The sequence below is a fragment of the Emydura macquarii genome, unplaced genomic scaffold (assembly GCF_026122565.2).
Source record: "Emydura macquarii macquarii isolate MOO-44397 ecotype Brisbane River unplaced genomic scaffold, CSIRO-AGI_Emac_v2 contig_1253, whole genome shotgun sequence".
Classification (NCBI taxonomy): Eukaryota; Metazoa; Chordata; order Testudines; family Chelidae; genus Emydura; species Emydura macquarii.
This window is the reverse complement of record NW_027131390.1, coordinates 72,990,780-73,016,693: the sequence shown is the minus strand read 5'-3', so window position 1 is coordinate 73,016,693 and position 25,914 is coordinate 72,990,780. Positions and strand designations below refer to the sequence as shown.

General features: G+C 39.4%; 1 protein-coding gene across 1 annotated transcript in view; it reads right to left on the bottom strand.

Moving 5' to 3' along the window:
- Window positions 1-21,835: 21,835 nt before the first annotated feature.
- The window catches only part of ATF2 (activating transcription factor 2), an 89,585-nt gene continuing 85,506 nt past the window's right edge, over window positions 21,836-25,914 (bottom strand). The window contains 1 exon segment of the mRNA XM_067549209.1: window positions 21,836-23,900. Within this exon segment, the coding sequence (XP_067405310.1) occupies window positions 23,674-23,900 (227 nt within the window). The 3' untranslated portion in view covers window positions 21,836-23,673.

Sequence of the window (25,914 nt, the reverse complement as noted above, 5' to 3'; positions counted from 1 at the left end):
GGTATGCCTCTGCACATGTTGTTTAGGTTTGTTCACCAGTCTAGGGAGTTTTTGATTATCTGAGGTACTGTTAGTTGTCTGTTCAGTCTGTGTCTGTTTGGAATGAAAACCTAACATAGCTACCCTAGGAGGTCTTTCATGTGCAGTCTGGCATATTGTACCATGAAAGTGATGGCCGCCATATGGCCCAGCAGCTGAAGGCAGGTGCGGGCTGTAATGTTAGGAATGTTTTTGATTTTTAGACTAAGGTTTGATATTGTGTGGAACCTCTGAGTTGGTAGTATCGCTCTTGCTCTGACTGAGTCGAGTTGCGCCCCTATAAATTCTAGGGTTTGAGTCGGTGACGTAAATTTCTGGTAATTTAACTGTAGACCTAGCCCTTGGAACAGGTCTATGGTTCTCTGAGTATTAATTTTTGCTTCTGCATAAGTTGAACTTCGGAGATGGTACGGAAAAATGATCACCCCTAGTCGTTGTAGATGTGCCATGACCACTGAAAGTATTTTGGAAAAGACTCACAGTGCGGGAACAGGGCAAAGGGTAGTACCGTATATTGGTAGTGTTCCATACCAGCTATAAATTGAAGGAAACGTCGATGAGATGGGTGTATGGTAATATGAAAGAAAATGTCCTTTATGTTGAGGGCTGAGAACCAATCTCCCCGTTCTAAGGCAGGAATTACTGTTGCTAAAGTGACCCTTTTGAATTTTTGAACACAGAGGAATTTGTTGACCCCTCCACCCCCCATTCTTCTTCTCTGTCTGAAAATACTGGGAATAGAATCCTCTGCTCCTATATCGAGGTGGGACCTATTCTATTGCTCCCAGTTGTAAGTGAAGCACTTCCTGCTGTAGTAGAAGGTGTCCCATGAAGGCTATGGAACAGCCCATGTAGATGATTTCTAGGGCCCATCTGTCTGTGGTAATTTCCGCCCACTTGGTGAAAAAAGGGCGTAAACGGTGTCCAAAAATGGTCGACGTTCCTGCCGGTGGGATGTGCCTCAGACCCTCAACCAAGCCCTTAAAATGACTGCTTGGACTGAGCTGGTTGAGAGAAGGTGGATTGGTTTGATGGTTTTCTCCTTCTCTGTGACCTCTGCGTTTGCCTGTAACTATCATAAGGTCTTTGTTGGCGGTTGGAAGAGAAGTCTCTCCTCTGGTATGGTAGGTATCTCCTACTTTTGAAAGATGGAGTACATATTCTCAAGGTTCTGAGGATCATCCTAGAGTCCTTCATAGAGTGTAATGTCTCATCCATTTTTTGGAGAACAGTTTGTCCTTTTCAAAAGGTAAATCTTCCACCTTCATCTGCAGGTCCCTAGGAATGCTGGAGGATTGGAGCCAGGAAGCGTAGCGCATAACTACAGCTGTTGCTGTCACGTGAGCTGCCATATCTGCAGCATCAAGGGACGCCTGCAGAGATGTTCAGGCAATTAACTGACCATCTACTAAAGACCTGAGTTTTGTCTGTTTGTCTTCAGGTAAGTGTTGTCTTAGTTCGTTAATTTCCCCATAATTGTCATTATCATATTTGGCTAATAGGGCATTAGAATTAGCCACTCTAAATTGCAAGGTTGCTGAAGAATACACCTTGTATCCGAACAGGTCTAGGTGTTTGTTGTCCTTGTCATCTGGAGTGGATTTTGGCTGAAACTGTTTAGTCCTATGATGTACTGAGTTGACCATCAGGGAGTTGGGAGGAGGGTGAATGAACAGGAATTCCATGCCCTTTGATGGGATGTAGTATTTCCTGTCAGTTCTCTTACAGGTTGATGCCGGTGTTTGCCAGATGGTATTGGCAGTTTGCATTATTGCATCGTTAATCGGCAGAGCTATTTTTGTATTGGCCGATGTATGCAGTATTTGTAGTGGTTGTGTTGGGTCTCTTCAACCTCCTGGAGAGGTATGTCTTGGCTTATTGCCACTCATTTAAACAATTCTTCGAATTGTTTGAAATCATCGGCAGTGGTTGGTGAGGGAGACATTATTGCCTCGTCTGGAGATGAGTTGTGGGTTGGGGAGATGTCCTCTTGCATCCTGTCATCTGTCTCATCAGGATCCTCCTGTCCAGGAGATGGTGAAACAGATTTTTCCAAGCCTGTGTCCGATATTGAAGGTGCGCCAGGTTGGACCCTAAGAGATGTGCATGGATCCCTTGAAGTGTCATGTAAATGGAGAGGTGTTTGAGAGAATAGTTTCATCTGTTCGATCCACTCCCTCATAGTCTTTTCAATTTGAGCCAGCGATCTTAATGAGGACGTAGACTCCCTTCTCACTGTGGAAGACTAGTATGGGGAAAAAAAACCATGTGAGCTTCCTTCCTCATTGCTGGATAGTGGAATGGGAATGGCTGAGATGGACGACTTTGATGCCTGCATGTAGGGAGATATGTTGGTAGCGTAGAGAGGGGAATGTGATGGAGGTGTGTCCTCCCGTGTGTGGTGCCGTGAATGTTGTCTTGGTGCCGATGGTGTCTGTTCTTTCGGTACGGTGGTTGGTATTTTTGCCCTGTCTGGTGCTGAGGATGGTGACGGTGCCAAAGATGGCGGCATGCATGCCAGTGCAGGTTTTGGCACTGATCTAGCTGGTGTCGAAGACAACATCAATTTGCAGCTCAGAGTTCTTGGTGCCGACGGTGCCAGAAATGGTAGGCACCATAACTGAACTCTCCTGTGAAGTAGACGACACGGGAGATAAAGACTTGGCCGGAGACCATTTTATTTTTGGAGCATCTCTGACTGGCGAGATCGTGGCTCTTTTCCTTCTTTCAGTGGAGGTTTGAGCCATAGTTCTGCCCTTTTTCCCCAGTATCAGACTCGGAGGTGGGCTGCAGGGATTTTTCCATGAGAATAAGTTTGAGGCAGAGATCTCTATCTCATCTGGTTCTCGCCGTGAGTTTGGCACAGTGTGTACACTTGGCTGGAATGTGTCCCTCTCCAAAGCACCTGATGCAGAGAGCGTCAGTCCGAGATCGGGATTGCCTCTCTGCAGGACTCGCATCTCTAAAATCCTGGTGATCCAGACATTTTAGAAGTTTTAGGGAGTATGGTACTCTCTTATATCTAATTGAATATAACTATACGTTTAAAGGGTTTTTTTTTTTAAACCAATCTTAACTATCTAACTTAACTAACTTATCCTATGACTGAAACTATGAATAAACTATGTCTAAACTATTTAGAAACTTTTATCTTAGAACGGAAGGAGTGCTGTGGAGCTCCGTCTCAGGCCAGGGACGGCTGAGAAGGAAGTAAGGGGGCCGGGACATGTGAGCGGTGGTTAGGGCACCAACAGTGTTATGAGACACCCTTCACACATGCGCGGCCCATACAGGCGCTGCTGCAGAAATTTCCAATTGATGGCGCTGGGACGCACCAACACCTGAAATGGAGCACCCACAGGGATATCACTCAAAGAAAAAGAAGAGGCTGTGCAAGCACAGCTATTGAACGGTAGAAAAATGGACATCTATCGACAGATTTCATGGGGAATGCAGACACAGGGCTACAAGAAGGACCACCAAGAGTGCCATGTGAAAGCAAAGGAGCTGTGGCAGGTGTACCACAAAGCCAGGCCAACAACAGATCTGAGCCATAGACCTGCCACTTTTACCATACCTCAGTACCCACAGGCCATCGTAAATACCTCAGAGAAGTTAGAGACAGAGACCCCTGCCATGGACAGGAGAAGGTGGGTTGGGGGGAAATGGAGCAGAGGGCTCCACCATGCTGTGAGCCAGGAACTGTTCAAGACTCCATCCCAATCAAGCCAGTGCCACCAACTGAGCACAGATGAGCCTGCTGAAGGGGAAGGGACTTCAGGTACGTGTGTGCATGTATTTGTCCTTACAATGTTCACATTTAAATATGGCACCAAGACCATCCCCAAGAGGTAGCAGTACAACAGAAATAGAATTGGCATCTTCTTTTCATTCCGCCGTTGGCTTAGGCAGGGGGAGCCATGCAGAGCAGTTTGGTTATGTACATAGGGATGTCCCTTGTACCCTATTGAAAGATCTCTATGAAACTTTCATGGAGATACTCTGAAATCCTCTCCTGAAGGTTTCTAGTGATGGCTGCCTTATTAATTTCTCCATGGTAGGACACTTTCCACACTACTCTACGATGAGTTTGGCTGGCATCATTACAGTAATCAGAGTAGCAGGGTACAAGCCTGGGTGGCTTTAGGATGCCAATAGCAACTGTGCTTACAGTGCTTTTGTTACCCTCATGAGTGAGATATCAGCTAAAAACTCCATCGCCGGTGGAAAACAGTGTCTGTATTCAATGCTATTGTCCTGTACTTGTACCCATGTAATTGGGATCAACATTTTATTGCTTCATGCAACCTAAAATCCTTTCCCACCTCCCCTGCGGCAGGCCACGCTCACCATGGCTGGGACTGAGGAGCACTGCTCCATAGCTGAAGTATGTTTTCTTAAAAGTATTTGTGGAATAAAGGAAGGGAGTTTTGAAAGTTATATTTCCCTCTCCCTGATGACTGTAAATCCAATGTCTGTTTTTAGGAGCAGCTTCTGCCATTGTGGCCTTGAGAGATGCCCTCTCTGCACCACAGAATGCCTGACACTCATGAGAAGAAAGAAGAGGACTAGGAAGGACATGTTCAGTGAGATCCTGCAAGCCAGTATGGCACTGGACCATGTACAAAGGGGCTGAAGGGCCAACATGACAGATGGCATAGAGAACGATAGAGCAGACAGGAGAAAGGCCCAGATGCCCCAGAAAGAAAAGGAGAGGGAGATGTACTAGGACATGAATCCTGGAGCACTCTTTGTAGTCCTTGGAAAACTCCATGGTAGCAGCTTCCTCCCCAACATCCTTCACCATACTGCATGACATCACGGGATGCATCCTTACCCCTACCACTCTATGCTAGGGGACAGCAAGGAAGTCCACAGCTTCACATACATGACCTGTGGGAACCATGGTTGGTGTGTGCATAGCCACCATGGACTACATTTGTGCACTGAAATGGACAGAAATGTTTGTTGCCTTTCCAATCCCAATGTTCCATGATCAATTTATGTTAAAAGTTTGTATTACATTGCCTGTGGGATTTTTTTTTTGCACATTTGTTTTTCTGTACTATTTTTCCCACTCAATCAATTTTTATTTTTGGTGAACAAAAGTATATTTATTAGTTCACACACACTTTACAGAACTCATAGTGGTACTCGAACACAGTACTTGAAAATTTACCGCAAGCACTACACAATTCTTAGCAGTACCCAAAGCTTCAGGTCCCAAGAACACTCCAGCAAAGAACACTATTGTGGATGACCATTAAAATGCTCTTTCAAAGTCTTCCTCAACTGGGCTTTTGTAATAGCCCTCGTGTCTGGTGGTTCAAACTGAGAAGACAGACATTCCACCTTTGCCCTCCACCCTGGCTGCAGCTTTTTCCACTTTACCTCACCAATATCATGCAGGATACAACAGGCAGCTATAACCATTGGATATTTTTTCTAATGGGATCCAATCTAGTGAGTAAACACTGCCAGCATCCTTTCAATCTAACAAAAGCACATTCAACAGCCATTCTGCATGTGATGAGCCAGTGGCTGAGTCTCTGGTGCTCTTGAGTGGCCAGAGTACGGCTTCACAAGCCAGGGAGCAAAGGATGGTGATTCTGGGAGTACCAGCCCATCAACATTTCAATATCACAGTGAATCTCTGGTCAGAAAGGAATGTCCTTCCTTGCAGCTTTCTGAACAGTCCTGTGTTTTTAAAGATATGAGTGTCATGCACCTTCCCTGACCAGCCCACACTGATAGCGAGGAAGCATCCCTGGTGATCCACCAATGCTTGTATAACCACAGAAGAGTAGCCCTTTCTGTTGATGTACTCTGTTGCAAGATGAGCTGGTGCCAAAAACCAGATACACATGCCATCTATTCCAGATTAGGAACCCTATTGCTGCAAATCCATCCACTATACCCTGCAGAGCAGGGAATGTTTAATGGTCTTACCCATTTATATGACAGCAGCTTCCAATGTGGATTTCCCAACTCCAAAACGATTTCCCACTGACCACTAGCAATCTCACGTTGCAAGCTTCTGGAGTGTCATCACTACTCGTTTCTCCACTGTCAATGCAGCTCTCTTTCTGGCATCGCTGTCCAGAGGGCTGGGGTGAGCTCAGCACACAGACCCAGGAACATGGCCTTTCGCATCCAAAAGTTCTGCAGCCACTTCTTGTCATCCTAAACCTGCATTATGATGTAATCCCAGCAGTCTGTGTCCATTTCTCAAGTTCAATAGTGGTACTTCACTGCCTGCAGCTCTTCTGTAAATGCCACCAACAACCTTGAATTGTTTTTGTCTGTTTCCCTTAGAAAACAGTCCTCAAAGAAAGCCTCGTGTCTCTCATTGTTGCAGTACTTCCTGCAGGTCTGCACATATAGGAGAATCATTAGTCCTGTATTTGTCATAGTCATAAGAATAGTGCAAAGCTCTGCGGGCTCCAAGCTTCTGTCAGAGATGGCAGTCACTGACAAATGCTACACAGGTTTGTGGGATTAAAGAAGAAAGGCATGAAAATGATAGAATATGGATAGCATCAAGGGATGGATTAAGCTGCATGCTGGGAACTTGTCCCTTAGCAACCAGAGATCCCTGGTCAAGTCATTTTCTATCCTATAACCTATTGCAAAAAATTGCTAAAAGGCACTGTGCTGGAGAGCAGCATGACACACACTGGGATTCCTACCTCTGGTGCAGCGCACTTTGCATTGACACAAGCACTCCTGCTGAGGGCATGCAGTGAGATGCAAGTAGCCACGTATGCACGTGCCTGAACAATATACAAACTTTTGCAGTTGTTTGCCAATGTAACTTGCAGCCTCCAAAGTTTGTAGTGTAGACTTGGCCTAAGTGGGTTTAGAAACAGATGTTATTAAATTGATGCTAACTGGGTTGTGTGTGGAGACAAGATTAGAAAGTAATGTTTTTTTCACTTGCGTTGCTACTCATGTTTGTAAATTATCTTATTAACAAACCCTTTAAATGAGTTTCCTTTGTCTTTAATCAGTGTCTTTGATATGGAAGTTTCTCAGTGAAATAAAACAAAACATGAATTGCAGTAAAATGTGGTAGAATATCTGAAATATATATAACTTCATGAAAAACTTGGTACAGAGTAATGTTCAAAATATTTTTCAGTAACCACTAGATGGCATTTTGTTCCAGAGAAATCAACAGTAGAAATCCTGGGTTTGGATTTACATGTAATAGAAAGCAGGAAATAACAGGAAATGAAAATATTTAGCTGATTCAGTTAGTAATTTTGTCTCAATTTTCTTGTTCAAGTAAAAGACCATTAATGCAAACTCAATTGTACTAGCAAATTTGTGAACTCTTCCATTCTATTCTATTCCATTCCATTCCGTTTCTCTTTGGATTGTGAGCTCTCTCACGGGAAAGACCATCTTTATTTTATGTCAGGTCCAGTGCTGAGCATGTAGTCAGTGCTTAACAATGCACTTCTGGGGAAGTGAACCCCTTATTTTTAAATGAAAGACAATTCTAAGCCCTTTCCTGGCTCCTGAATATACCCAGAAAATTTGGTAAATATACACTGCTCTAAAAATTGTGTTACATGTAGCATTTCCTGATGCTACCTTAACGTCAGTTAAGCATTCAGTGCAAAGAGCAGCATAGAAGAGGCATTTCTGTCCAGCAGCAAAGGAGTTAAATGTTCTGCTTGAAATTTATTATACCTTGTATTTGACCATTTTAATTTTAACCCATACTGATTTGTGAAATGGTGACATGAAATTGATTTACATGCAGCCAGTAGTGAAGCCAGGTTTTGAGCAGAGGTGTAGCTGGGTGGGGGGCGATAGATATTTAACTGAAGATGGCATCTATCGGCTTGAAAAGGCCCCACACATATATCTAAAGCCCTGTGGGATGTGTGTGTTGCCCTCCCGTCCTCTCCTCCCCTCCATTAGTTCCACACCCAAATCTTTGCATGGTGCTGTAGGTTCTAATAGATAGTGGGGAGGGCCACAGGGAGCATTACAGAGGCCTTTGCATGCCTCAAAATTATGTGCAATTCAACCACCCTGCCAGCAGGAGGCCTGCTGTTGCCTGGAAATGCCAATGGCCAGTAACTGCTGCTTCCGTGATATGATGATTAAATATTACAACTAATCAAAACAATAATTTCCCCTACTCTGAGGGGGAGTAGGAGAATGAGGAGTGAACTATATGGAGAAGGAGAATGACATAATTATATGCAGGTAGTTTTAGTCACTAGAGAAGTTAAAAGCCTCCAGGATGTCTCTGCACACAATTTTATAGCAACGTGTATAAATTAAATGATTAAATAAGAACCAGCCACAGGAAAATTCACCATGTAACCGGAGTATCAATACACCATCCAAGGAAACAGTAACAAGAAAGTGTGTGAAAAGCAACCAATTACCACAACCAAATGCCCATTAATACGTTTCCTACCATTCCCTTTTGTAAATAGGATTGCATGGCAGGAGACATGGGACTCCCACACTACTGCTTGGATGTGCATTAGCATGTCTGCAAGCAGGATCTGGGCCTGTGCTACTTGTCCCCTAAAACAGTACAAACTATGGGCTTGACTACATGGAAAAGCTTTGCTAATATACGTTTTTCCCTTATAATTAAACAGGTACAACTATATTGAAACAGTGCATCCACACCATTTCATTTAAGCTGCTTAAGTCAGTGTGTCCATGTGTGCTTATTAAAATAGCCACATAGCATTCTGTGCAGATGTCCCATGGTGCAATGTTTTACTGATAGGCTCAATGCATCCTGGGATTTTTCTTGCAGCACATTGTGGGATACCCTACTGGAATTCCAGAACTTGAGGACAAACTACCATGATTCCTTTCCTGGTATCCAATAATTTATAATATTTTAGGAAGCCAGCACTGTTTTCAAACTGCTGTCACACAACATGGAGGAAGCACTGTGATCCTGACCATCAATACCAACAGGATGCTCCACATGTACTTGGAAACATGCAAATGGGTGGCTTTGGATGAGCAGTTAGCCAACCACTAGCACACCACTGGGCAGATACTGCAAAATAAGGAGGATAAAGAAACTGGCTAGTAACCCCAAACAGACACACATCTCCAGACGTAAAGCAATGCAGTATGGTTTAAGCAGCGGGAAGCCTGCTTGAAGCATTATAGTTAGTAAAACTAGTGAAAAATCTTGTGTCACATTATGGTTTAAGATTTTTTTTCTTTTCAGTTTAGCTTAGCCCTGTTCCCACCTGACATAAGCTAAATCAAAACAAGTCACTCTTCAGCCGAAACAAGTATCCACACAAGGGTTTGCAGCAATTTAACTACATTTTTTTAAATTCACAATTTAAACTCACGCTTTAGGTTAAACTGGTTTAACATCTTCAAGATGTTAGACAAGGCTGATGCTGTTATCTGCGATTTTGTGAGCTTCCTTTTGGGGCTAACAAGTTTATGATAAAGACTGACTACATTTCACCCATATGCAGATTTCTGTTGCCTGGCATTGCAGTGAAAGCTTGTGACATAAAGAGGGCTAAGTGAAACTGATACACAAAGATGAACTAAGCCAGTAAATATAATAATGCTATTATATAAATCCATGGCACACCCACATCTTTAATACTACATGTAGTTCTGGTCACCCCATCTCAACAAAGATATATTAGAAATGGAAAAGGTACAGAGATGGGTGGGGGAAAACAATTAAGGGTATGGAACAGCTTCCATGTGAGAAGAAATTAAAAATACTGGGACTATTCAGCTTGGAAAAGAGATGACTAAGGGGAGACATGACAGAGGGCTGTAAAATCATTAATGGTGTGGAGACAGTGAATAAGGAAGTATTATTTACCCCTTTGCATAGAACAAGAACCAGGGAGTCACCCAATGAAAGTAATGGGCAGCAGCTTTAAAAACAAACAAAATGAACTACTTCATTACATAATGCACAGTCAACCTGTGGAACTTGTTGCCAGGGGATGTTGTGAAGGCCAAAACTACAACTGGATTTTAAAATGAATTACTGTACTTAAGTTCATGGAGGATAGGTTTGTTAGTGGCTATCAGCCAAGAAGGACAGGATGCAACCCATGCTCTGAGTGTCCCTAAACCTCTGACTGCCAGAGGCTGGGACTGGACCACAGGGGATGGATCATATGATGATTGCCCTGTTCTGTTCATTCTCTTTAAATCATGTGACATTGGTCACTGTCAGGAGACAGGATACTGGGCAAGATGGACCATTGGTCTGACCCAGTATGGCCATTTATATGGTCTTACCTCAGAGCCAAATTACTGCAGCAGTAAAAGATCATAGCGCATCTTGCTGTTTCACCAGGCACAAGCAAGGAAGGAGTCGCAGTTTATAGTAACTTGCTACAAAAATGGCTGCTAGGTAAAGTAGAAGGGGGGACTAATGGGGAAGCATCCATTGCATGAAACATGTTTCCCTTTCAATGCACTGGAATCTATGCTGCAGTATGCAGGATAAGACAAAACTACATGAGTGCAGCTATGATGATACCACAGCAATAGAACTAGCAGCTGTGATGACTGCCCTTGGGGAATTGTAACACTTTTGCAGACCCATGGATGCTTCTTGCTTACTGTTTATGCTGTATCCAAGTAAAGTGTTAGGAACTCTATAAAAGAAATAAAAAGGCAAAGTCCCTGTCCCCTGTCTAATGCCCAGAGATCTAAAATGTTTGGATTAATTGTTAGCAATATTTTAAGGAAATATTTTATATACTCACACATGCGTGACAGTCGTAGAAGTTGTAAATCTGCCAGTTTAAAATTTATGTCATGTTCAACAAAATGATCAACAGAATTAACAAATCTTTCTATCATGCAGTGATGGATATACAGCATCTGTTCTTCATTTACCCGGATTATCTATTTTTTCAGCAAAAATCATTAGTCCTCTAATATAATTCCATTGAAAGGCTTTATTTGTCTGGATGCAGAAAACAAAACCTATTACAAGAAAATTAAAATATTAGTCTCTTTTCTTATAAAATCATAAGCATGCAGAATATAAAGTTTATATTGTTGGTGTTTTACACAGCAGGAAATGTAGAATGACTAAGGCCTGGTCTACACTACAGAGTTAGGTTAATGCAAGGCGCCTTATGTCAACTTAATTCTGTAAGCGTCTACACTAAAATGTCGCTCCCGCTGATGTAACTTGCCTGCTACGCCAACATCATAACTCCACCTCAGAGAGAGGCGTCGCGCTTAGGTCAACAGATAGGGTGACACAGTATCGCTGTAGACACCGCATTACTTAAGTCGACTTTAGTGGCCTCTACGAGGTGTCCCGCAATGCCCACCACGAATGCTCTAGTTACCATTTTGAACTCTGCTGCCCAGCGGCCAGGTACGCAGGTACATGCTCCTCCCCTTTTAAAGTCCTGCGAATTTTTGAAATTCCATTTCCTGTTTGCTCAGCGTGGAGAGCTCATCTAGCAACTCTCAATCATGTCTAGCAACTGTCCAGCTGACCCACCGGCTCCACACTGCAGACGTGCTCCTGCTGGGAGTACACAGGAGGTGGTGAATCTTTTGGGTATGTGAGAAGAAGTAGTTGTGCAGGCACAGCCCCGACCCAGCCATAAAAATGTCGATATATATAAGCAGATCGCTTGTGGCATGGTGGAGAAGGGCTACAAGAGGGACATGCAGCAGTGCCATGTGAAAGTCAAGGAGCTGTAGCAGATGTACCAGAAAGCAAGAGAGGTTAACAGTTGCTTTGGTGTGGAGCCACAGACATGCTGCTTTTATAAAGTGTTGCATGCCATCCTCAGCAGAGCCTCATGACCATTCCCAAGAGTCCCGTTGATACTTGGGGAGCTGGAGTCACAGCCCCCCAAAGTGAACAGTGAGGAGGTGGTGTTGGATGAAGAAGAGGAGGAGGAGTATGGAGCATGGGCGACCAGGGGATCCAGTGGCGAAGCAAGCCAGGACATGTTCTTTTGAGTCCAGCGCAGTTGAGCCAGTCCCTACAGTCCAGCTTGGGCGAGCCTGATGCAGGGGAAGGAACCTCTGGTAAGTATGAAGTTTCCTTTGATATTGCAGGGATACAGCTGTCCATTTACTCTTTAATCATTTAATCAGGAAGAAGTAATGAAATAACCAAGAGAGGTAGAGTCACTATCTGTTTCTCATTCCACTGTACAATTAGGCTGTACAGGGGACTCTGCAGAACAGTTCTTTCCTCATCTGGAAGCTTTTCCATACCCCTAATCATTTTAGTTGCCTTTTTCTGTACCTTTTCCAATTCCAATATTTTTTTTTTGAGATGGGGCGAGCAGATCTGCATGCTGTATTCAAGATGTGGGTGTACCTTGGATTTACAAAGAGGCAATATGATATTTTCTCTTATTACCTATCCTTTTCCTAATGATTCCCAACATTTTTAGTTTTTTTTTTTTTTTTTTTTTTTTACACTGCCGCTGCACAGAGTGGATGTTTTCAAAGAACTATCCACAATGACTCCAAGATCTTTCTTGAGTGTTAACAGCTAATTTTGATCTCATCATTTTACATGTATAGTTGGGATTATGTTATCCATTATGTTTAGACCTTCAGGTTCAACAGTCCCATGCTCACCTCCCTCTGCAGCTCATAGAGAACTGCATTTCTGGACCTCCCTAAACCACTGCCTCCCGTTCCAGGTGGTGTCTGGGGCTGATGCACTCCCATACCACTCACCATGGAGGATAGTATAGACAATAACAGCTGCTCATACTGTGAGAGACACGGTTGGTATATGTTTGTGAAAATGATTGTTCTTTCCCCTTCAAAGGTTTTTTTCCATGTATGTATAAAGTTTCATTCAGTTATAAATATGTTTGTTTCCATGGGTTTGGAATAAAAATCTAGTTAAGGAACTTAATTAATCTTTATTAGTTCACAACATATGCTGATTGGGTCGTCTTGCTCATTCAGAGATAATAGCAATACATGCATGTGCAATGTCATATATTACTACACGCACAACACTCATTACAAGATTCATACTAGAGTGCAAAACAACCCTAAGGCTAGGCACAGCTCAGTACAGTAACCTACATTACTGTGGCTCTCTATTAAAATGGTCTTTCAAAACCTCCCTGAGGCATATAGCTTCCAGTTGAGCTCTTCTTATAGCCCTGGTATCTGGCTGCTCAAAATCAGCAGACAGCCATTCCACCTCCGCCATCCATCACAGAGATTTTTTTCCCCTTTTGCTTCACAGATGTTATGAAATGCAGAGCAGACAACTATAACCATTGGAAATTTTTTTTCACTGAGGTCTAATTTCGTGAGTAGACAGCACCAGAGGCCTTTCAAATGACCAAAGGCACATTCAATTGTCATTCTGCACTGGCTCAGCTTTTCATTGAAGTGCACCTTGCTGCTGTCCAGGTGGCAAGCATACGGCTTCATGAGCCATGGGAGTAAGGGATAAGCTGGGTCTCCCAGGATCACTATTGGCATTTCAACATCCTCAATGGTGACCCTCTGATCTGGAAAGAAAATCCCTGTTTGAAGCTTTCTGAACAGGACTGTGTTCTTAAAGATGCATGTGTTATGCAGCTTCCCTGACCATTCAACGTTGATGGTCATAAAACATCCCCAGTGATGCACCAGCGCTTGCAATACCACAGAAAAGTATCCCTTTCTGTTGATGTACTCTGTGGCAAGGTGCTCTGGTGTCAAAATGGGGAAATGCATGCCATCTATTGCTCCACCAGAGTTTGGGAACCCCATTGCTGCAAAACCATACACTATGTCCTGTACAGTGCCCAGTCACAGTCCTTCATAGCAGGATGTGATTAATAGCTCTGCACACTTGCATCACAGCAAACCCCACAGTAGATTTCACAACTCTAAATTGATTCCTGCCTGATGGTAGCAATCTGGCATTGCAAGCTTCCACAAAGCAATCACCACTTGCTTCTCCAGTGTCAGTACAGCTCTCATTTTGGTGCCACTGTGCTGGGTCAACTTCCAGGACACTTCCAGGAACGTGGCCTGGTGCATCTGAAAGTTATGCCGCCACTGCATAACAATGCAATCCCATCAGTGTGTGCTTGTTTCTCAGGCCCATAACAAGTGCTCCATTGTCTGCCGCTGCTTCATGAATGCCAACAACCATGAATTGTTTCTATGTCCAACAGCAAGTCAGCCTCCAAGGTATCATCTTGTTCCGCCGCCCAGCTCCTCTGGCAGTTCTGCAAATACTGCAGGATCAGGCACATTGTACTTGCAACGCTCACCACAATAATGCAGAGCTGTGCAGGATCCTTGCTTCTCACGATGATGGATCTGCATGTTTGCAGGGCTTTTAAAAAGAGGCACAAAACATTATGGGATGCAGATAAAATTATGGGATGGAGATAACGGCATCATGGGACATTGAAAGCATGTTCCCAGTCACCCCTGCGTGATTCATTTGCACAATGGACTGCTCTCTGCATTGATGCAACGCTGGTAGTGAGGACGCACACAGACAAAACAAAGAGCACAGTGTGGACATGCAAAAGTGATTTAATTATTGTGGCAGCTGTACATCAACATAACTTAGGTTGTCTTTATTTCGTAGTGTAGACTTGCCCTAACATACGTTTAACATTCCTGAAGCGTACCCTTCACAATACAAAAATATGTATTGATGGCTATTTTATAATATTTACTGGAAGTGTGATCAAAAGAATTTTATAACTTGATTATGAATACTATATATTGAAGAAATTTAAATTAATGACCTTAGTATACATTTGACTATCCAAAATAGTCTCCGTAATCACGATTACCCTAAATCTTTTTCTGTTGTTTAAATTTCCTACATATATTATTTAGCAGTAATTTTCCATTTTATTTTAAATATCATGGAAGCCAAAAATATCATGGAAGCCAAACAATTCCATTCTTTCAATGGATCAGACCAGTTTATCAAGGGTAGTATTTTGTCTCCAATAGTGACCTCTTAGTAGTGATTCAGAAAGAATGGGGTTGGGGGGGGCGGGAGGGATGTGTGTGTGTGAAAGAGAGAGAGAGAGAGAGAGATGTCCATACTGTTCCTTGCCACTACTATGCTGGAAACAGGTGAAGGAATGCCTTACTTGAACAATGAATGACCAGTTTATGATGTAAAACTTCAGCTGACATTTAAATTTGTTCAACAAGCCTATAATACATTTTCACACCCATTATGTTCACGCTGCTTGGGGGCAGGCTATTGTAAATAGAATTAAAGTAGTTTTGTTTGTACTTTGATTTATCAAGATGGTCCCAAACAAGATTTAGGGCTCCATTTCCTGACAACATCTGTGCACACAAGGGAAAATTTCTTACCTGTAATTCTGCTCTTCTGAAGATCTCTTTCTGACAGGATTCTCCCTCTCGAATCTCATGTTCCAGTGTGAGACTGACAGAACTTCCAAAGCTGTAAAACGTTGGCCCTTAAGGACAACAGTGGCTAGGTAGAATATCAACCACATTCTCTAGGCAACCAATTGCCATCTCCTACAGACACCATTGCCACCCCACATCCCCCCGCAGCCAGTTTCTTCCTGTTCACAACTGGTGAAGGCATTCTGGGAATCATGATTTCATTTAATTGCCTCATGGTTTTCTGTATCCTTATGATTATTGCCCATTTTCAGTCAGCCTGTATGATGTCTAAATTACTGGCAATTTGTTTAGGCATGCTATAACAATGACTATTCTTGCATATTAATTTCACTGCATTTTTCCAATTAAATCTTCATTCTGAGATAAAAATTAGCTATGTAGCTATATATACTTTATTGAGTAATGGAAGAATGTATAGATCACTCTCATTCCTGCCGCCCCTCCCCCCCCGCAAAAAAAAATTAAAAGAATTATGTGCAGGTTTAGCAAATAAAATATGAATGCCATTACAAAAATGGCAAAAGATGAGGGGGAAATGTTTTACAGCAAATAGCATACATTAAAAACTATCAAGTTTTTAATATGAGCTGTAATCCTATTAAGTGGATAGACCTATACCAACCCTACATTTGGGAGATTAAAAAGCCTCTTTTAAATGCAGAGTTATTCTTTATAACTTAGAGGCAGGGCCCTGTGTGGCGCACACAAGCTGAATTCATTTGCGAGGGCTTCTGGTTCTTGCATCACTGCTAAATTTCATATCAGACTGAAAATTTTGTAATAATGTGATGTGATTGCAAAGTCATTCCAGAACATATTTTAATTAAATCTAAAAATACACTATATAACCCATATGCAACAGGTTTATGCTAGGGAGATATAAAACTTATATTCTCATGAACTTTTTGGTTTGCATTGTGCTGTGGAGTATCTTGCAGTGTATAGGCTGCAAAAAGATTACATGTCGTATCCAACTCTAGGTATACAGGCTGAAGGGAAATCTCCCTTTGACTACTCATTGCTGGAACATAAGGGGAGGCGGCAATGGCAGGTTATTATAGCCCACATGCTAGATGCAAGCAAAGATGAGGAAAGAATGAAAATATCCAGTGTATCCCACTGGAAAGATATACACAATTACTGGGGCACCCACATGTAGAAAGAAACATACTGGGGGAAAAAAAGGGAAGTGGTAAGATTTTAAAACCCAGGAAAAGCATTTGGGAAAAAAAATACAGAAAAGAACCAACAGCAAAATACAAAAATGGAAAACAAGAAAAGCTAGTGGACAAGGAACCGTACAGCCACAAGGACCATTTTGCATAGATATAGAAAAGAAAAAAGAAAAGCTCCTGGAGAATATAATGTAAAGTTAAAAGTAAAAAAAAAGAAGTCCAGAAATATAAAAGAAACATCTACTGGTGGAACTTTAAGGGGAAAAAAATCAGATATGGAGAGAGGGGGTGGGAGGGAGGAAGCAAGGCCAACACATTATTTTTGCATGGCTTTTATCTATGGTGTGTAAACTCTTTCTGACAGACTTGTTCTTCTTTGTCTTGTACAGATCTAAGTGCACAGTAACCATTTTAAAAACAAACACCAACAAATGGGATAATGCCTCTGAAGTGAGATGCTTCATGCATTCCTGCCCTCAAGTGCAGCAGCAGCAGCGAGGACCCAAAAAGTCAGGAAGATGACTGAACCCTTTAGTTTTGTACTGCATTTTTCATAAAAATTTCCCACCAGTAAGAATACCAGTGTATAAATGTGACCATTAGCAGTGCTGTCTAGGCCTGTCCTATACACAGTTAGATGAAACAGTGGTTAAAATGCCAGCAGCCATATATGTTAGTGCACTCACAGTTGCTGACACTGGCAATAATGCAACACACAATAAGAATTTTTAGAGATAACAGTCAGGTAACATTTGCAATTCTACAAAACAAATCTCTTTACTGCTAATCATTTCACTAGTGAGACAGACAGGCAGATAGTATATTACAAAAGATGTATGTTTATACAGACAAACGCTAGTTTCCCAAAATAGTTCATTTCCTCCAGTGTATATAAAATATATCGAAGAGTTCTGAGCTTATTTAAAACCTTATTCAGCCTAATTTAACATCACATTTTATTGCAATATATGAGAATTCACTTATTTAAATTTAATATTCTCTATATGAACCAATTTATTTAACCTAGTATATTTTCTCCTTGTCATCCTGTGTCAAGTTCTGTTCTCAGTGCACTTTTGTCTATCTATAGCAAATTAATTCTAGAGTTTGGATCTAATCTGGATAAGTAAGATGCCATTTTAATCATTGTTTTGGAGGCAGTAAATACCATCAAAATAGTTCAGTAGAAAGATTTGTTTTAAAAAGTTTTAAAAAGTGATAGTATTTTAAGCCATTTTAACCTGCAAGCCTGCAATGTACAAATGAACTGAGAAGTGGGATCAAGAAAGGAGCCAAAACCTATTTACCTCTTTTGTGACAGTCCCATTACCGAACTATTAGTGTCAAAGAGCAGCAACAAGAGGGAAAATAACAAGGGGAGGAGGGTTGTAAAGAGGCAAGATGACAAAAGGATTAGAAAGCAGAGTACAATTTGTCCTGGATGTTCTACAGTGGGCCAATAGATATTCTCTAGATTTGAACTAATCATTTACTCCACACAGTCCATAAAAAGTTTGTAGCCAGGTCATTTTCTTAAATAAAATTGACACTTTTCTTGCTTTCTTCTTTTATTACCCTACAGACTGAGTAGAAACAGTCTTACTGTGAATCATAGGCTATGTCTTCACTGCAAAAGAGGTGGTTTTTTTATATTGAGTTGTAAAATCATAGTGGATACAAGACATAGGTAGTTAATGTCAACTCTCTATCTCCCACCCATTTACATCACCTAGTTACATCCAGGTGAAAACTATCCATCACTCATCTCCATTAGGATTCTATATTCAATAACAACTAACTAGAGATAGTTATTTCAGTGCAGTGAAGACATAGCCTCTGACTAGCACGAGGCAATTTTGGGAGAGCGAACAGTAAATCTGCCAATAAATTGGGGGAAGCTATTCACAAATTCAGATCAAATTCAACAGATAGCTTAGTAGATTAATAGATTCCAAGACCAGAATGGACCATTGTGATCATCTAGTCTCCTGTGTAACACAGCCCAAAGAACTTCGCCAATGTAATTCCTATAGCATATCTTTTAGAAAACATCCAATCTTGATTTAAAAATTGCTAGTTATGGAGATTCCACAATGACCCTTGGTAAACTGTTCAAATGGTTAATTACTCTGTTAAAAATGTATATTTTATTTCCAGTCTGAATTTGTCTAGCTTCCACTTCCACTCATTGGACTGTTATATCTTTCTCTGCTAGATTTAAGAGACATTATTAAGTATTGGTTCCCCATGTATGTACATATAGACTGTAATCAAGTCATTCCACCTTCTCTCTGTTAAACTGAATAGATTGAGTTCTTTGACTATCACTGTAAGGCATGTTTTCTAATCCTTTAATCATTATCGTGGGCTCTTCTTAGAATACTCTCCCATTGATCAACATCCTTCTTGAATTGTGGACACCAAAACTGGACACAGTATTCAGCAGTGGACGTACCAGTGTGAAATACAGATAAAATTACCTCTCCCCATTTATGCATCCAAGGATTGCATTACCCCTTTTGGCCACAGTGTTGCACTGGCAGCTGATGTTCAGTTGATTATCCACCATCATCCCCAAACCTTTTTCAGGATCACTGCTCCCAGGATAGAGTCCCCAATTCTGTAAATATAACCTACATTTTTTGTTCCTATAGGTATACATTTATAGTAAGCCATATATCCAATGATTCAGATCTCCATGTGTATCAGTGACCTGTCTTCTTCATTATTTACCACTCCTAAAATCATCGATAAAGTTTGCATTCATGTTTTCTTTCATCAGGCCGTTGATAAAAATGTTAAATAGCATACAGCCACAAACTGACTTCTGTGGAACCCCCAGGAAACACACCCATTCGATGATTCCCTATTAACCATTACATTTCAAAACCTAGCTGTTAGCCAACTTTTAATCTATTTAATATGTACCATGTTAATTTTATGTTCTCGTCAATGCCTTACAGAAATATATTACATCAACAGTATCCCCTTATGAACCAAACTTGTAATCTCGTTAATAAAAGATATCAAGTTAGTCTGACAGGATCCATTTTCGATAAATCCATGCTTACTGGCATTAATTATATTACTTTCCTTTAATTCTTTATTAATCAAGTCCCGTATCAGCTGCTTCATCATCCTGACTGGGATTGATGTCAGGCAGACAGGCCTATAATTACCTGGGTCATCCTGTTCACCCTTTTAAAATATTGGCACACCATTAACTTTCTTCCTGTCTTCTAGAACTTCCCTGGTGTACAAAGACATACTGAAAATCAACAGCTGAAAAAGAAATGGAAAATAATTTTTTAAAAAGTCTAAACTGTTTCAGCCATTTTGACACTAAATGTTATGACTGGGTTTCAACTATTTTGAAATGAAACTTTTGGACTTATTTCACAATTCATTTTGTAAAGAAATTTAGCTAATTACAAAATGGTTAGATACCCAAAAAAATTGAACAAATTTTGTTTTGGGTTGAATGAAATCGTTTCATTTTTTTGTTACTACAAGAAAAACCAAATAAATTCAGTTTCAGTTCAAACCACACTGATTTTCCTCCCCACCCCACCGCCCCCAGAACTGAAAAATTAATTATTTACTCAGCTCTGACCCAACATTCAATATTTGAACAGTGGAGGTGAGTAGTGATTTGTCACATAAAACTGATGGTTTTGTTTCTCTTTCCTGAGGTGGTGAACATAATCCTATAATCAGGAAGGGAATTTGATGAAGACAAAGGGCATTTGAATGTCTCAGGGAGAAAAGCAAGAATAGTAAAATGTTACATTTTCCTTTCTTTATCCCGTAGGCCTTGTTTGAGGCAATTTTCCTATATTAAACTTCTGTAAGATTTAATGACTATGTGCAGAATTTAAACAAACAGTTACACAAAATAATTGTTTGTGCAAGTCTAGCTGAGAAGGATGCAGTCAAGTTCCTGTTTGCCTTGTTTTACTGCTTCTGTATCAGAGTTCTGTGGAGAGGTTTTGGGAACCATGTCTCCTTGATACTTTAAGGGGAGACCATACAGAATGCACCAATCTGAGTGTGAGCATGTAAGCTTGTAATGTGCTTTCCACAAGCTTTTGTGAGAGTAAATCTTAACCAACTCAAATGTTCTGAAAAACCAAACACAAAAGGGGCACAATTCATTTTTAAATTTGATTGAATGCTCAATCTTTATAGTATTTTCCCACCTCTATTTTCTACATAGCTACAGTGTTTATTAAGGGATTATAAGAGTTAGCTATGGGTTTACATTACTTTTGTAACTTTATAGATTATTGGCTGAGAGATAAATAAAAACATGTTAAATTCTGCTATGGAACTCACTGCCACCAGAAATCAGGTTGAACCACATCAGTGACCTACAGGTCAAGTTGCAAGACACCTTTCTGATGGCCATCTTCTGCTCCTGGAACTAAATGATGTAAACCTAATTTCTGAAAACAAAGTGATTTGAATCCAAGGGTAGAAGAATGGAATTGGATTCATTCTCTAGAAGACAGGGGTGGGTCTTCTACATTTATATAATGTTACATTGATACTGTGGTGATGAATTCCACATAAAAGCTAATAACCACAACAGTAACAGAGAGAGAAGTCTGGGTACACTACTGCTTTTTAGAACAGTTGTAATGTCATTAAAATAGGAACATAATTTAAAGATTATTCTCATTGATGATTTACTCATGCAAACTGCACATAAAACAAAACAGTACAGTTTGTGAAACATATCAAATGTAAAGCCTCCAAATGCTAAGTACAGAACTAGTGTGACATATGTCTCAAAACGGAATTCATGGTTGAACAAACTAATAACTGTTTTCTCTATTTACTGAACACAGACAGGTTTATTATGGTTCTTTTCCAAACCCCATTGATGAATTTGTTAAATGTTTACATGTCTCCTCACACTTATGTAGATTTATTTTACAGGCACAACAGTTTTATTAAAAAAATGTCACTTGCATAAATAAGATAAAAATGCCTTAGTGTTTAGGAGAATGAATGATAATGTAACCAATGAGGTTTTATCTAATCCACCAAAATTACAATGAAAAGTAGTAATTGTATAGCTTTCTTGCATAATTCACATTTTGTGCCTTTGAGATCAATTCCTTTCTAGCAAGACTTATGGTATATTTTACCATTGTGGAATTTTTCAGTAAATTGAACCCCCTCATGAAACCGGTAAAGAAAAAGTATTTAAACATGGATTTATCAACTCAATTACTTGCTTGTTTTTAAAATTCAAAATATTTAGAATTCCTATTATTTTCATACTTACAGCACTGAAATGATATACACATAATCAGATATTTCTTTGTCCAGTTTTGATTATAGTATGGTTGTATATTATACAAATTATGTTCTTCCTCTGCATTACCAATTACATTTCATAGACTTAAAACCGAATCTCATAAGAAATTTGATGGCACTGAGATTTAAAACAGTGTAGCATGGAGAAGGAAGAGAAAATGAATTACACAACCCATTATAAATGCATTAAATCTTTGTTATATACATAATGGAATCCTGTCTTACTGCCAGAAGTTGCTACTGTGTATTCTCTTTTGCTATTATACAAAGTTTTCTGACCTGAAAGCACACATCTACTTTTTTCTCAAATGTAATCTATTGTAAAATATTGTACTGTGTTTTGAACATGAGTACAGAAATCCAAATAGATAATGGCACATTTAAAAAACTCAATATCCTACAAATGATTGGATAATGAGAAAAAGTGTACCTACAATCTTCTCATCAGAAACAAACTTACTTCATGGAATGTTAGTTATCCAAGTTCGCACAGTAAATAACATTTTTAAACTGCAATCTATCAGCCAGCATCACATTGAAGGCATCTTTAAACATTCAAGCAAAGATTGCTGGCATAAACTACTGAACCATTCTCACACACACACGCATACACACACACCACATTATAATTACATTGTTTCCAAGATATGGTAGATACTGATTTTTCCACAAGAAAGGTATCAAAAATTTTGCTACTAAAAGATGACAGTGCTTACACAAGAATTAAGTACAAGTTAGCTTGCAAATACATAACAATGACAAAGAAGAAGAAAAAAAGTGTTGTTTAACAAAGGTTTTTTAGGCTTTTCTGGCATCCATACTTGTGTATGAGTAAACTCCTTAGTTTGTGATTCAAAAATCTGCAAAGTATGAAGCTAGCTAGGAAAATTATTCCATATTTGATAACCCTGTATTGTACAACATCTGTTTACTGTTTTCTACTAGCCTAGCAACATAGCGTAGTTGCAGAACATTGTTTTGACAACAGAAATAAAGCTTCTCCTTTAAAATTAAAGTATTGAAAAAATTGGGATCAGCTTTTAAAGAAAATCTAGTTAGCAATGACCCTCATCTAATTTAGGTATGTGCATAAAAGTACTGTATTGTCCTACATCATACTGGCCCTGTTTAACAATTAAAAAAAACCCCAACCAACCAAAACAGTTAACAAGCCAAACAAAATGCTACACATGATATAAAGCAAACATTTTCTCCCACTGTTCTTCCTCTCATAATGTGCAAAACAATAAAAAGGCAAAAAGACTAAAAGCAAATTTACTGTTACTGTCTTTTTCTCTTGCCTAGTGCTTTATGACCTTGCTAACATTACAAAGTCAATAGGGACTATGCAGAACTTTGGTATAAAATGTCACATAACAATATTACTATCACAGTCTTGGGGATGAGCTTTAATAATTCACCCCAGTGTTGGTTGAAATAATATCAAATTAAAAGTGAAATAAACCACATTGTACTGTACACACATTTTACACATTAAACACAGAAAATAACTAGTAAATCTAAAAATTAAAAAAAGAATCGATCTTCTGCAAAGAGACTAGAAACTGCTGTTCAGTCTCCTCTTGATTTGCCAATCTTTAAAGCCAAATTTAAATTTAAATTTTAAAAATGAATAATTTTAAGCTACATATTTCTTTTAGATGGAGACTAGTCTTGATTTCCCTTTAAAGTCACAAACGTATATCTAAGAAATTGTCGCAGTGCAAGTTTTTAATCAACTTCCTGAAGGCTGTGACTGGGAAGGAGGAGCCATAACAATCTGTGAAAGCACTGGCTCTGTACTCTGGTCCGCCATCTGGGTGAGAACTGACGTGGCTACGGCTTCTGCCTTGGAGGTTGAACTTACTCCATTGGAAGTGCTCACGGAACTATGCTGAATAGCTTCTGTATGTGGACTATTTGGCACTGAAATGTCTTCAGAACTGTCATCTTTATCTGCAGCTAAAGAAAAAAAATATTTACTTGCTGGTTTTTCTAAAATATGCTTAAAAACAATTTTCAGATAACAATAAGATCACAATTGTATATAATCACAATTAATAACACATATATAAAGACATTTATCAAAATTTTATTTTTATTATAATTGCTTTATATTAAATAAATAAATAAATAAACAACTGTATAAAGATGAACAGGTAACTGGGTTTGTATTTTTCTATAAATAAAAACCAAGATAGCATGTTAGAATATTTATGACAGGTGTATTTTCAAATAATTATTCCCACATATTTAAAACCACAGTTAATTCTAGTTGATTTTCCATATAGTGCAGCAACTGATGATTATAACACCAGATTCTAATGATGCACACACATGAGAATAACAATATTTATAGTCTAAATGCCTCCAGCTGTTCTATAGTTATGTGAATTAATTGGATTCAGATTTTTTTAAAAAACCAAGATACTGCGTTTGACTAGTAATTCAGGAAGAGAATCATTCTCAGTTTGATAATTAATAATGTTTATGAAAATCACTCTCTCTGTAATACAGTAAATTGTTATTGCTCAGTTGGACAATAAGGTTTTCAATATGAAAAATCTTCCTTCTTTCAACAGGGTGAAATTCAATTCATTTTGCTTAGCACTTAAATACCTGCCAATAAGAGTTAAATAATTAATGCATGACATACAAGTCTTTAAAAATGAGCAGACATCCAAGAACTTCTTTGTTAGTTGACTCAATGAAATACTCAAGTGAATTACCCAAACATTCCTGTCCATGTTTTCTTCTGATCACAAAACCTAAGTATTAAAAAACTAAAACATTTTTTGCTGTGCAAATTTAGGTTTTTTTAAAAAAAATACAGATGCATGATTTAACAGGAATTATTCTTTCAATAAATGCATCAGTTATGTTTTACCACACAATACTTAGAAAGTATATAAATATAAGGCATTTTAGGAGGGAAGAAAGCCAATATGAGAAGTGAAATCCACTTAATAGATTAATTCATAAACATATATATTTAGATGAAAACAATGTTTAGGTATCAAACTTTTATTTTTTTTAATAGGTGATAACTGGTAAATGAATTAGTGTTTTAAAAAATTCCTGAGTTTTATCAAGTCTCTTCTTCTCACCAGTGTCAGTGTATAATCTCTATTTTTGATTAGCCAGATTATTGAATAGGCATTGTCAAGTAATAAATTGAGGAAATAAGATTTTTACCTGTAAGGGGTATCCCTTCAGATAAAATAATCTCAGTTCACAACTTAATAGGGTTTTGCTCATATAAAAATGGAAGGTGTGAATGATTAATTTAACTGAAAGATTTTTTTGGTACCAACCCTAGCTTCCTAGAGTGTTGCTCAAGTCTCCTGTGGCAACTCCCATTTACTTTGGGAGAAATGGAGACAGACACCTGGTTAGATGTTAAGGAGGAAAAGACCTCCATTCTACAACAATGCAATCAAAATACAGATTTTTTTATTGAATAGGATATGCATAGAAAAACTGAATCCAAAACTAAAAAGAATGCCAAAGACAAAACAAACACTGTCCAAGGAAGGATATACCAGTTTTTGATAATAACTAAGAACGAACACTCAGCAAGGACAACAAAAAGACTCTTGAAGGTAAATTATTGTGGGCTGAGGTTTTTACACTCAGAAATATCAGTTACAGGAATGAAAATTAACTGATGAGCAAGTCAACTCCACAACATAAATGAGATCTTTGTAATAGTCCTATATTCACACTAAGAAGGGATTAATTTCAGAGACAGAAGATAACAGTTTTACACAATCTTGCTTCAGTAGAAGCAAAGTAAAGTTATACAAACATGCCAGTAGGCAAGATTGAAGCCCTGCAAATCTATTCCAGAGAAATGTTAACTCATATAAGAGTGTAAGAATGGCTATACTGGGGCTCACCAAAGGTCCATATAGCCCAGTATCCTGTCTCTGACAGCAGCCAGTGCCAAATGATTCAGAGAGAATGAACAGAACAG